The sequence below is a fragment of the Polypterus senegalus genome, chromosome 1, assembly GCF_016835505.1.
Source record: "Polypterus senegalus isolate Bchr_013 chromosome 1, ASM1683550v1, whole genome shotgun sequence".
Lineage (NCBI taxonomy): Eukaryota > Metazoa > Chordata > Cladistia > Polypteriformes > Polypteridae > Polypterus > Polypterus senegalus.
In genome coordinates, this window is record NC_053154.1 from 91,602,532 (window position 1) to 91,616,226 (window position 13,695).

Here is a 13,695-nt window from a genome sequence, read left to right on the forward strand (position 1 = left end):
CTCGAGCCCCTGCACCGTTTCTTGCAGGGTGTCGAAGACCTAAAGGAACGAGTGGAGGAACTAGGAGCGACGGCAGCAGCACCTGTAAAGGCACTGAAGGATTTTGTGCAGCGGCTGCCGGAAGCTCGGAGATGATCGATCGCGGAGTACAGGTGAGTCCCTCCCGTGTCGTAGAGTAAGGGGACACAGTGCGATCGGGCACCGCTGAGAATGAGTAGCGCGCGTGCCAAAGCACTGTGTTCCCGACAAGAGACTGGGGCACGATGACTGAATGGTCGGGACTGGAGCAAACAGCCCGGGGCATGCGCGTGGCGTGGCTTTCCGGAGCAGTACGGCTCACCAGGACTCGACCGGTCTTAAGTGCGGGGTAGCGCCGGTGGTAGGAGTGCCGGGGGATGCGCCGCTCGTGCCGGTGCAGCTGAATAGTGCTGTTCATCGGTGCGGGACGGTGCAAATGACGCCGACTCCCAGTAAGCGGAAGGTAACGGGTGTGCAGACAGCACAGAGGCTCTCCTCTTCCCATGGAGGGCCTCCGGCTGGCGCAAGCCCCACATTGCGGGAGATCCCCAAAAGGAATGGTGGGTCTCCCAACAGGATGGAAAGAAGGTTTGAGGGCCGCCAGGCGGCCATGATGACTTCCCTGGCAGGTGAAGGGGCGGAGACGACGCTGACGGAGTTCCCGAGATGTTTTTGGTCCCGCAGAGGGGAACAACCAGGAGGACTCCGTCGGTGCTATAATTGCCGGCGACCGGGCCACGAGAGGCGCTATTGTCCCCGGGGAGACAGGAAGTACACCGTCCCTCCAAGGTTCGCCGAGGACAGGGACAACGCATTCAAGGCCGGATGACGCGCCCTCCTGGAGGAGGACGTCCCTCGGGCCAGACGCTCCGCCCCAGAAGTCGTCACTAAGGGGGGGGAACTGTGGAAGACTGCCGGCTTCCCAGGCCGGTCCGCACCCCCAGGCCGACAGGAGGAGCTCTCCGACAGCGGGATCGTGCCCGAGGTCCAGCAGGGCCTTATGGACTCTGTGGTGTTTATACACAGCCCTGCTGGATACCTTGGGGGCCACCAGGAGTCGCTGTGGGGGACTTATGGGCTCTGTGGTGCCTTATGACCGGGAGTACGTCCACGGTCACGTGACAGGAAGGTATGGCGTGCTCCGGGTTGAAGTAATAGACTGATTGCCCTGACCCGGAAGGAATAACAGACTGCTGGGACAGGAATACCTCCGGGTCGGGGCCTATAAAAGGACGGTGCCTCAGTCCAGACACTGAGCTGTGCTGGGTGGGAGAGGAGCAAAGTGTCTGGGAGAGGAGGAGAGGTTATTGTGTGTATTTGAAGAGATTTGTGAGGAGTGTGGAAGGTGCTTGGTGCACTGAAAGAAAATAAAAGAGTCTTGGACTGTTACCTGGTCTCCGGAGTTGTACCTGAGGGTTCAAGGGTGCACTACTGCCCCCTACTGCCACAGTACTTATTTCGGTGGTATGACGCCAATGTCGGCCGCCATATTAAACTTTCCAATGTCACTCTCCAACTTCCCATGTAGGTAGAAGGCTGAAATTTGGCAGGCTCATTCCTTACAGCTTACTTACAAAAGTTATGCTGGTTTCATTTAGAAATTCTACGCGTAACGGTCATAACGGTCGACAACGTCCGCCATGTTAAACTTTCTTATTTATGGCCCCGTCTTCATGAAATTTGGTAGGTGGCTTCCCTGCGCTAACCGAAACCGATGTACATACTTATTTTAGTGGTATGACGCCACTGTCGGCCGCCATATTGAACTTTCCAATGGTCTTTGTTACGTATGGGCCCATCTTTAAGAAATTTGGTACGCGGGTTCCCAACGCTAACTGAATCCTACTTACATACATATATACGTCCATAGCCTGCAGCTCGGTCGCCTTGTGAGGCGGCGTTGAGTCCCCTATCCCCACGCCTCCCACGTTGTTGGCTGCCTGCCTATATAAGGCCGTCCGTCACTCCGGCCTCTTCATTCCCTTCCTTGCTTCGCCACAGTATTCACATCTCCCTGCTGATAACTGCAGCCTTTTTATTTAATCCACGACTTCTCTGCTGTTTTATTGTTCGTTTATTATGATTATAGTTATTGTATAGGTATATTAGACTTACTTTACGTTGTTCAGGTACCCATTTCCTTTATCGGTCCAACCGTACCCCCATTAACATGTCTATCGAGGTGATCACCATCGATCAAAGAACTGTCACTTACCGAGTGGTTTCCATGCCTGGAGATGGCGCCTGCCTTTTCCATTCTCTGTGTTACATGTTGGACGGCCATATCAGGCTCACTCTTGATATCCGGAGGAACAATGTGTCTTATGTATTGAATGACTGGGACAGGTTCAAGGTGTGGACTTATGACGGTACAGGAGATACTACACAGGAGCACTATAAGAGTGAAATGCTTAAGCCCTTCACCTATGGTTCTGCATGTGAGTTGATGGCTGCCGCTAAATTGTTCGGTTGCTGTTTTGAAGTGTACCGAAATGGCCATATATTTTACACCTTTGGACAACCGCCAATGCCTCTTAAACATCTTAGATTCACAGATGATGATTTGAGTAGTGGACACTTTGATGTTTATGAATGTTTAAACTCTCAAAAGCTGGAATGTGAAGTTATTGATTAAACCGGTTGTATGCTTACAACGCTTGACAGATGCCGAATGTCACTTCAACACAACAAGTCCTGGAAATACTGTCGTAATTGAAACAAACCATAAAACTCAAACCGATTATGACAGCAGCAATCCAAGCTGTGAGATTTGAGGCAAGATTGCTTTTCACATGGCCAACTGTCCGTTGCATGCTCAAGAGTAAGCTCAGCGCACAGCTTGGTCATATTACAACCGGAGGGCCGATCTGACAACGTGGCATACAAAGAGATCCTTAACAAATAATTATTGGTATATTTTCCCTCAGTTTAAAAAGGTTTACTTTTCTTCTTAATAAAAATTTTAAGGCAGTATTTCGCCGCTGCAAAGAGCGAGTATTTTGCTAGTTAATTATAAAAGCAAAAAGAGTCATAGGTCTGCACATTGTTCTTCTGGTCTTTGCAAAGTAAAGGGTAGCTACACAGACCTTCAAAACATATACAGTATGAGAAGGTAATACAAGTTTAGATATTACTATAGTTGCTGAAATTATAAGCTATACGTGTTGTTAACATTACATGGTAAAATCAAGCGGGGAATGTTTGGTAGCATCATTGTCCTCTGAACATCCGCGCCTGTGGCACATGTCTATAAAATACAGTAATACATAACTTTAACATATGCTGGATATACGTACAGTGTATACTGTATATCTCTTATTGAAGAGTAAAAATGATGCCAGAAGGAAATCCTTTGACCCCAGTGATCCACAATTCTAGATTTAGCAATGTGTATTTTACTAAAATTCAGTAGTCAGAGAACTCTGTGTTTGCATGGGGAATTAAGAGTGTATGAATACAAGAATGAAAGTTAATATACTGTATTGTCTACCAGAGTTCCAGCATTGGCACCTGCCATTTTTACTCTTGGTCAAGTTGAGTTGAGCCGAGCCATCATATTCATCTCATTGGTTCTACTAAACTAGGTCTTCATATAGAATACTGAACATTTACTGCTATATAAAAATCAAGCACATCCAGCACACCTCAAGATACCCTATTAATTTTCTAAAATTTCTAGGCATTGATTTTTTGCAAAATAAAAACTAAAATAAACTCTAAAGCATTTTCAATGCCAGTGGGGTTCCTGGTCTGTTGTAAGCAAAACTCACTTTTATATCTCAACTTTTTCAAAGTGCACAAATTAGAACTGTTTAGAAAAACTAAAACTACATGAAAAAGCTTACATTGGAACAATATGAAAACGCAGACCAGAAGCTATAAGATAAGACACAAAAAAAAATATGAAAATGCACAAACTGAAATGGCCTGAAAATTGTAGAACTTAAATTTTATGAAAAAATCACTAATTAAAGCTGTACACAAACTCTAGATTTAATATATATTGAAAGGCATGATTTAAAGTAGATTGAGAAATGCACAAAATGAAATTAAATGAAACAGCATGTACTAAAACAATATGAGAAAGTGAAAACTAAAAGTGTGTAGTATATAAGTTTCTAATACACTCCAGGTATAAAGTTTTAAAATGACCGCTTAACTTCCTCTCTAACAAAACAAAACAGAAATTGTAAAGGGGAAAGCCAATGAATGTTAAGTTAATTACCATTTGTAAAAGTAACACGTGCCGAAGTACACTACAACGCCATTTTATTCTCATTTCCTTCCACTCTCTGTGAATGTAATATCCCATAATGCAACAGGGTCTTCTCCAAATACAATTTTACAATAATTTGCTGTCTTTTGACAGAAGACGGTGTATCTTGCCGTGATTACAAAAAACATTTCTGAATGCAGTATTTTATTGTGAAAAGTTACAATTAACTCCTGTGAAATCCTGGCAATTTTTTACAGTGTAGTTTGATGATTATTCAACAACACAGGTGTCTTATTTTGTTTCTCATTAAACACATCACACAGGCGTGTACCTAATTGAGTCTGTGTTCCTATAGTAGCGCATCAGTTTGAACCGGATTTGATTGAACATAACAATGATCTTGCACTACTGAATGATTTGGCCCAGGGCACACTGACGAGAGAACACAAATTCTGATATCGCACTGAGGTGTTGGCAGAGAGCAATGAATAGTGGATTAGTTGTTTTATTCTACCCAGACCCATTCTAGTGAATTTATGCACTATTATGAAAAGATCAACAACAGGAAGTGATTGCAGACAGGTCTGGGATTTCTCAGCCATCTGTGATCCCGTGCTTCCTGGAGTACATATGGCATATTAACACTAATGTGGAATTACATCCAGTTATCACATGGTGGGGAAAGGTAAGTGGAAGTTAGTTGAGGGTTTTACAAGCTGGCCTACCCAGGGTCATTGGTGTGGCAGACTGCACACATGTATGCTCCTTCCAATGGTGCATTTGCATATATGAATAGAAAACACTTCTATTATATCAACGTGCAACTTATATGTGATGCAAAGTGTGTGCTGCTTAACATCTATGCCCAATGGCCTGACAGTGTGCACGACAGTTTCATTCTGCAGCACAGCTCCGTTGGCAGAACAAGAAACTGCAAGACGGCTGGCTTCTCGGTAAGAGTAGCAATTTCTCATATAGATTAAATTGTATTTATTTGAGAGGTATAAATAGGCTTATTGTTTATATCCATAGGGGGCAGGGGTTACCCATTGAAGACATGGCTTTCGTCACCTTTTGGACACAGAATGGGCTGATATTGCTGCAGAATCCACAATGTATGCCTGACAATTTATGAATGATTGGTATTTATGTACCTATGCAGTGTATAAAGAAAAAAAAGTTTTACTTATGGTTTGTGAATGTGGTGTTAGATTTTAGTAAAATCACGTTTTAATTGCAAATGTGTTCGGTAATTTACAAACCCACTGAGGCCCACTGATTCTAAAGACCCGTTTGGTGTACAGTACTCTTGCATAGCTTAATAGCTCATCATGTCTCATTATCTGATGTTTAGAAAATCTACTGTGGCTGTTTCATTAAAAAAGTGGCTACAAGTGTTGGTGTTACTCTGAGCTTCTGTGTGTCATATTCAGTCTGTTGTGGAAATAAGTAGTGCCTAGATTGCTAAGGAACTTTTAATAACAGATGCACATTGCTTGTCTCATGCTTTATGTGGTTGGCTTTGCTGGCCTTAAATACTGCAGTAATGAATTTTTTGGATAATATAATTCTGCATCTACTTTTTAGTAATTGTGTAGAAATGGATTTTGCTTTCATAAATGAGGTTATCCTCTGTTTTGGAAATTCAAATCTTAGTGAACTGAACATTGAAAAAATCCAGAAATTGTTAATTTGCAAAAGGTATTATACAAAACAGATGACATGAGTAAGAAATAATTCTAAATCCAGAGTAAATATATTACATATTGGTTCAGAATGGGGCCATGTGCACACACTTTAGTACTGGGTTAAAAACCTTTTAACCATGGTGTTATGCAGGTGTTAAGAGTTTCTTATTCATGCTGTATGGGAAAAATAAGTGGGAGGTACTGTATGCTGGTCAGAAAATGTTATTGAAATGACAAAGACATCCCTGAGAGATAACACCATCCCATAGGAAAATGGCATTAGACATTTCCAGTCATGAGAGGTCATACAGTATATAACAGGATCTCCTACTCATATCCTTCCGTTGTCTGTAGTGGATCAGAGTCAACCAACTATAGCTGATTATGCCTCATTACTGTACAACACATGACATTCACATTGTGGGAATTTGATAGATGTTGCTCAGATTGCATCAATGTTTAAGTTGTCTCTATGTACAAGTCATTTAGTGGTTATTAGTCTTTGCAGGGTAAAGGTAATATATATTTCTGAAACTGACTTGATAGCACCCTGAACTTCTCAAGTGTGACACCCATTTGGAAGTGGTTGGCAGTGATGAGCAGTCAATAACAGGCTTAGTAATAGATATCATGGATAAAGTACACTTTCTCAGAATCACCAGGTGAAGGTCTGAACTACCACATAGCGCTAATGCAGAACACCACATTTCTATAGATGGCAGAAAACTTCAATATGGTGTTAGCAGTCTGTCAGACCTGCATTGATTTTATTTCTTTGCCTTTAGTATCCTCCCTGAAAGCAGCAATGCCAAAGAAATTGTAAAGAAAGCTCTAGGATTTTATATCAATCTTCATCCAAAAGTCACATAGACAGGGTGAAGATGTGTGGCAGGTAATGCATTACACTCACCACCTACAAACAGATATTTAAGACCTTTGTAAATTTACTGCATTCTTTGTACTGGTGATAAATGTGCCATCCTTGATTTTGTCTAATGATGCTGTACACACGTTGAACTGTCATCATTTGGCCTTATCCAGTTGAATTGGAAATCTAGTGTTGTTCATGAGCATTGTAGGCAAGCAGACCTAATCATATGCAACACCTGACCATGTAGATCTTCCATGCTACCAGTTATACTGCTTTATCATGAACCTTTTTTTTCATAAATTGTAAATCAATAAAACCACATTTCATATTCTAAAAGCTCTACAACTTAGCACTTTCTGACTATATGAGGGGATAATATACTAAATTAAAAGTATACAGACAAAACAACAACCTCTCTTGAATCTTGAATCTTACTCGTTTGTGTAGCTGATGCACCTATGGCAACGTTTGCCTGGGAGGGCGGACATTTACGATGACAGGAGGTACAAACCATATTGCGTCACACTGCAACTGCCACCCCCGTGTACCTGTCTCACAAAGACAGCCAAGCGACCAGTCAACCGTGCATTCCTGCTGGCCGTCAAGCCATCCCCTGTGCAGCAGGCGTCAACAGCAGGCACAACAGGCAGCAACAGATGTTTTATGTTAATTTATGTGTGAAACCATCCATTACTTTGTGCGCTTTTCAGAAAACTGAGTTTTTTGGAAAAAATATTAGCCCTCAAAGGGTTGCTACTGAACATAGACTGTTTATGCTGGTCCCAGATAAAAGAAAATGTTTCTGCTGGTATTTGTTCAGATAAAAAGAAAACGATTTAGAAATGTTAACTTCCTGTTGCTCGGAGGGTCCCTGTTATAATGTTGTGATCATGGCTCTGGACTCTGAGGGTAGCTTGTTTTTCTATAACAAGCTAGATAAAACGTTAATGCCCTGGCTGCGGCAAATAGCTTTGCTTTTATAGTTGATTTCATTAATGTTTAAGTTGAGATTTACAAGAAATATTTTAACTACTACTATGTAAAGGGAATACTGTTGTTAAAAAGCACCTTATTTGTTTAAAGTGTTTGAAAACCAAATACACACAATACAATACTCTTGAGTTCATTATTGAATTTTGCATATAACAATGTGATTATGGTTGTCTACGATTAATCATGATTAATCACAGACAATCATGTGATTAATCACGATTAAAAATTTTAATTGCTGCCCAGCACTAATATATATAACGAATTCAACCCAGGCGACACCTTCGCAAAACACTATTTAATTTAGGGTAGTTATTGTAGGTTTCCATGTAATTGGCCGGTCTCTTCATTTTGTGACTTTTTACATTCCTTTGAAAACGCATCCAGTTTCCTCAGCCTAATTTAGACACTCTGTTTTCTAGATTTTTTTCAGCTTTGAATGAACTGAAAATAACATTTTGTTACGTATATTAGTTACTTAGGGATTAGTTGCTTTGCCAGATTATTCTTTGTATCTTAACTAATAGTTTCCAGAAGAATACAACAGCAAGCCCCATCTTAAAAGCAAACAACAACCACATTTATTTATATAGCACATTTTCATACAAATGATGTAGCTCAAAGTGCTTTACGTGATGAAGAAAAGAGAAATAAAAGACAAAGTAAGAATTAGAATAAGACAACACTGATTAACATAGAATAAGAGTAAGGTCCGATGGCCAGGGATTACAGAAAAAACAAAAAAAAAAAAACTCCAGACGGCTGGAGAGAAAAAATAAAAGCTGCAGGGGTTCCAGGCCATGGGACCGCCCAGTCCCCTCTGGGCATTCTACCTAACATACAGTAAATGAAACAGTCCTCTTTGTATTTAAATTTTTTAGACTAAAAATAACAATTGGTTAAATGTTGACAGGTGTTGTTAAACAAACAAAAAAATAACATTTAAGATTACTAAAAAAACAGAAGTATCCTTATCACATGATGTATGTTCTGACCAGTTTGCTGTTTTAATGTCATAGACACCTTTGCAAATATGGAAAATCGTTATTTCCAGTATCTCATAATTTACCATTTCTAAGATGAGATTCAATAAACATCGAGAGGGAAATGTTCAAGCTTTCTAAAAACAGGTAGCTTATTTTATGCATATAACACTGCCATCTGCTGATGTGCAAGGATATTAGCTTGATTCTTTTACTCTGGAGCAATTGAAAAGAGTGGTATGTTATCTTTTGCCAGAAAAATCACTCAGCCATTCAAACCTTTCCATTGTTAAATTTAATATTTTCTTTTCCTTTCTTGTTAACAGATCAGGGTTGGCTATTTGTCTGGGGCAGTAACAAATATGGACAGTTGCTAAGCTCAGATGATTTCCTTCCCTTACCCTTTTTTATCCAACCTCACCATTTTGAAGGAGAGAAAATAACTTTAGTGCGAAGTGGCTGGACACACATTGTTGCTAGAACAGGTAATGTGAAATTGTTTGTTTTAATATGTTTACAGAAAAATGCTTTTCTCACCATTTACTTATGGGTGTATGGTTTAAGGCAGAACACCTTATGTAAGCCTACATATCAACCAATTCGACGCTTTAGATAAACACCATCTAAAATTGTGAAAATAATCAGGTAGATTTTTGTTTTATATCAGAGTAAATACATCTTGCCTGAAGAATGGGTCTTAGTTGCCTCGAAAGCTTGCATATTGTAATCTTTTTAGTTAGCCAATTAAAGGTGTCATTTGCTTGCCTTCGTACAGCAATTCCTTTGAAATTCATTAGACTGAGTATGATACAAAAATTTTTACTGAAAGCTGGCCTTTTGAAAAAGCTTTCAGTGTTCGTGTTGGAAGATACACTTTTGGCCTGTCAATGTAAAACTGTTGCTTTGAGGTTTTGTCTTTAGTCTGGCAGATATCTGCTCAGTGGTTTGTAGTATTTGATCAAATCATGGCTGTATTTTGTATTTTTCATGCCCTCCCACCATTGACCCATCTCTCACAGCTATTACAGCAAATAGTCTTATTGGTTAAGTAATAATTATGCATGGCATTCTTTAAATTAGGTGGATTTGAAAGAATTATCACAATATACAATGTTTGTAAAGTCATTAGGTTTATCCAACTTGCATTGGATTGTCAAATATATAGTATTTATAGATAAATGAAAAGACTTGATGCTAGATTTAATAAAATACCTGATTTTAAATAGTAATTATTCATAGATGAATGAGAATGTGAAGGTGACACAGCTCAATTCACTAGTTGATAAATAAATTACTGAAAATTAGAATGTATTTCAAACACACAAATTGTGTATTATAATTTATAATTTTCATATTATAGCTTCCATAGTTTTCGTAACTACCATAGTAAAATTAAATGTCTTTAAAATTAAGAGCTATATACAGTAATTTAATTTATTCATCGTCAAGGAGTAATATTGTTGAAATACCTACAATTGTAATTGGAGCCATATCAAATTAAATTTTTCAACATTTTGCGCTCTTTAAAAATATTAGCTTTTACGTAACACCTGAAGTTGACATAAAACCTGATTATTGATACTGTAAATTGTTTGCTGAATAGATTATTGAGTTTGAATTCACCTAAATCCTTAAGTAGCAGTTTACAAAAACGAAACATGGACAAGACTGGTATTACCCAAGCTTCAATATAAGCAGCAATCCTCAGTTTAAAAAAAAAAAAGAAAAAGACGCTTTTAAATTGAGTATGTGTAACCCATAGTACAATTCATTGTTGCTGGGACTGGAGCTTATATGTATTAAGCAAAGTATAAAGCTGAGTCATGCAGATCCTGTCTAAAATTAATCTTTTTTAAGAAACAAGAAAAAGTTTTGACTGTATCCAGAAAGTTTGACAATTAGGGAGCATGTGACGTTGACCTTTATACCCAAGCAATGCTGACAGAAGGAACAGACAAAGTCATGTCTGCTCCACAGACACACTGACAGACTGAGGAGATCGTTCCTCCCTCACTATCTTCAATTCCACCCGGGAGGGGTAAACGTTAACATTATACCAAGTTATTGTCTGTTATACCTGCATTTTTATCACTCTTTAATTTTACATTTTGTTTTTTATCAGTATGGTGCTGCTGGAGTATGTGAACTTCCCCTTGGGATTAATAAAGTGCCTGTCTGTCTGTCTGTTTGGTAAGAGAGTCAGAAAACTGAAAGAATCAAAATAATGATTGTCAAAAGCCTAATACTAGTAAAAGATCTTAGGGTAATGTCTTCTTGGAAGAGTCTTTGTTTTCTTTAACACTAAAGAGTGTGAGATAGAGTAGCAAAAACAAATAGATCAAATTCAAAGATGTCAGAAGTTGCCATCTTTTTTAGGCAGCCATGAATACACAAAACATTACATTACTTGTGTATCATACAACCAGCAAACAGCATAGTGACTGTAATAAGCAATATGGTCATACAAAGAGCTAAAATAGTGGAGCGAATTCCAATAAAAGAACAAAACTGCATCGCCAGAATTCCATTATAATAAGTGTAAAAACAAATTACACTGACAGCACAAAATGTACAAAAATGAATAATAAGTTCAACACAGACATTATGCTGGCCAAGATTTAAACATAAGGCTCAAGCTAGGAGGTAAAAGTATTTACCCTTGCATCAACCTTCAAGAAAATCAATACACATAATGTGCACTTGAGTACAGGAAAATACAAAGTTTACAAATTATAATAACAGAAAAACCAATTTATTATCATGGTTTTTGTAAAGCATTAGCAGGGTTTCATTTGATAAGGCCTCTAAATCTAGGATAGAAGAGGGTAAAAAATGAGCAGTCTACAGATGCTTTGTGAAAAAGTATTTACTTAAGAAGTGCTTGCCACTTTCCTTGTGGCTAAAAACTAACTAAAACTGAAATGAAAACCTGTCTGAAAACTAAACGAAAAAGGGAAAATAAAAACAAAACTAGTTTTTTTGTCATTTTAATTCAGTTTTTCACCACTCTAGTCTATGTGAGTGTACAGTTGCTGGCATATTTATTATATATTATTGAAAATAGTGTAGTCATAAATTTAGCTAGCATTGATTTATGCACATGGGCAAATATACCTCACTGCAGGTGTCAGAAACTGTGGATTTCATTGGTATTTTCATCCATCAATTAGCTTTCCCTTCTAGAACTGAGAGTGAGTACCAAAGCTTCATCACTTGTGAACGACTTACTCTGGATTTTATTGGCCATATTTGACCATCAGTCACTGATGTGCCGCTGACAGCGAATGGCATGCAGCTTTCACTAAACTTCAATTAAAAGGTGCCTAAATTAAAATATGCCACATGTTACTTTGGCAACTACAGATAAATAGTTAGAAATTTAGAGACATGGAGGAGTTTTCAAGTTTGAATAACCATCTCCATGCATTAAATTCAGTTTGTATTCAGACTGGAAAAAAATGTGGTTACAGTTCTTATCACACTATCATGATGAACTTCTCAATGTGAAATGCTTCATCGATAGCAAATGGATGGACTGCATTTATTTTAACATATTTAGTATGATGAAGTATTGCAATGATTTTAACAGGAGATTTCCAGTCTGAGTGTTTACTTTACATCTGCTCAGAGGTCTGTCAAATGAAAAACAATTGTATGGTCAATATGTAACAAGCTCATGCCTATACAACTGTTAATGAAATCCACTCTTATCTTATTCATTGTTCCTTATCCTAATCATCATAGGTGATTGTAACATCAACATCTATATTCCTAGCAAGTATACTAAAATTGTCTTATTTGTTCATGGCTTTCTTTTTTTTCTGGTTGTTTCTTAATCTAATTCAAAACACTGACTTTCAAATATTTATTAGTGTTTGATATTAGTTTGCATCCTGTGTTATCAATGTCATCTTTGCTTTTAATTCTATTGTATTCCTTTGATTATTTGTGAAGCGTTTTGAGCATTTGAAAGGTACTATATCAATAAAATGTATTATTATTATTATTATTGTTACACAGCATCATTAGTTCAGGTTTGATTGCTCACCTGGTCAATGTCTGTATGAAGTTTGCATCTTCTCCCCATGAGCATGTGGACTGAGTGTGTATAACTTCAGATATTGTTTAATAGCTGTATGTCAGAAGTGTGTCATTAAGGTCTCTCAATTGCCAGAATATCTTTATTCCTACATACCTGTATGGTGTTAAAATTACATCTTCCCAGTTTAGGCTAAAAGGGAGCTACTCGGGTTTTACATGTTGCTTATTAAGTGAATGATCTGAGGTGTTGCTATAATTTAATGTAAGTTGGTGTGGTTTTGGAAATGCAGTATATACATGGACAAACTTTAATTTCTGTTTCTGTAATTATTGCTATTAACATGGGTCAAATAGTGATCTAAACAATTTTTAAAAAAATAAGCACAGTAAAAATTCTGATAAAAACACATGTATATGGTGATATCCGTGTTCACAAAAGGGATCTCAAAAATAAAAAAAAGTTTTTTTGAAATTAATAACCATTTGCTTAAATGTGTTGCAGTTTAAAGTAACATGATATTAGCGCACACTTGTTAGTTTGATTCTTGCATTTTTGATTATGCAGGATATTAAATATTGTCACAGACAGTAATATTGTATGTATTAAGTGGACATGAATAATATACAAATTGACAACTATAAAGAATACTGTGTTTTTACACTTGCAAAATTATTTCTTTGTGGACATTTTTATAAGTAATACATAGATAATAAAATGTTAAGAAAAACTACGTTAATTGGTGAAATACTAAAACTAAATTAAAACAAAAAAGAATGAAAAACTAAAATTAGAAAATGGCATAAAAGAAATAAAAACTAAATAAAACTAAAATTAAAAAATGTTGATAAACTCAAAAAAATGTTGATAAACTAAAACAAAAAATCTTA

General features: G+C 37.9%; 1 protein-coding gene across 4 annotated transcripts in view; it reads left to right on the top strand.

Annotated features, from left to right (window-relative positions):
- The window catches only part of sergef (secretion regulating guanine nucleotide exchange factor), a 392,241-nt gene that overhangs the window by 35,205 nt on the left and 343,341 nt on the right, over nucleotides 1-13,695 (top strand). For all 4 annotated transcript variants that reach the window (XM_039753309.1, XM_039753318.1, XM_039753335.1 and 1 more), the window contains one exon: nucleotides 9,093-9,251. In XM_039753309.1, the coding sequence (XP_039609243.1) occupies nucleotides 9,093-9,251 (159 nt within the window). The remainder of the gene's footprint in view (nucleotides 1-9,092; nucleotides 9,252-13,695) is intronic.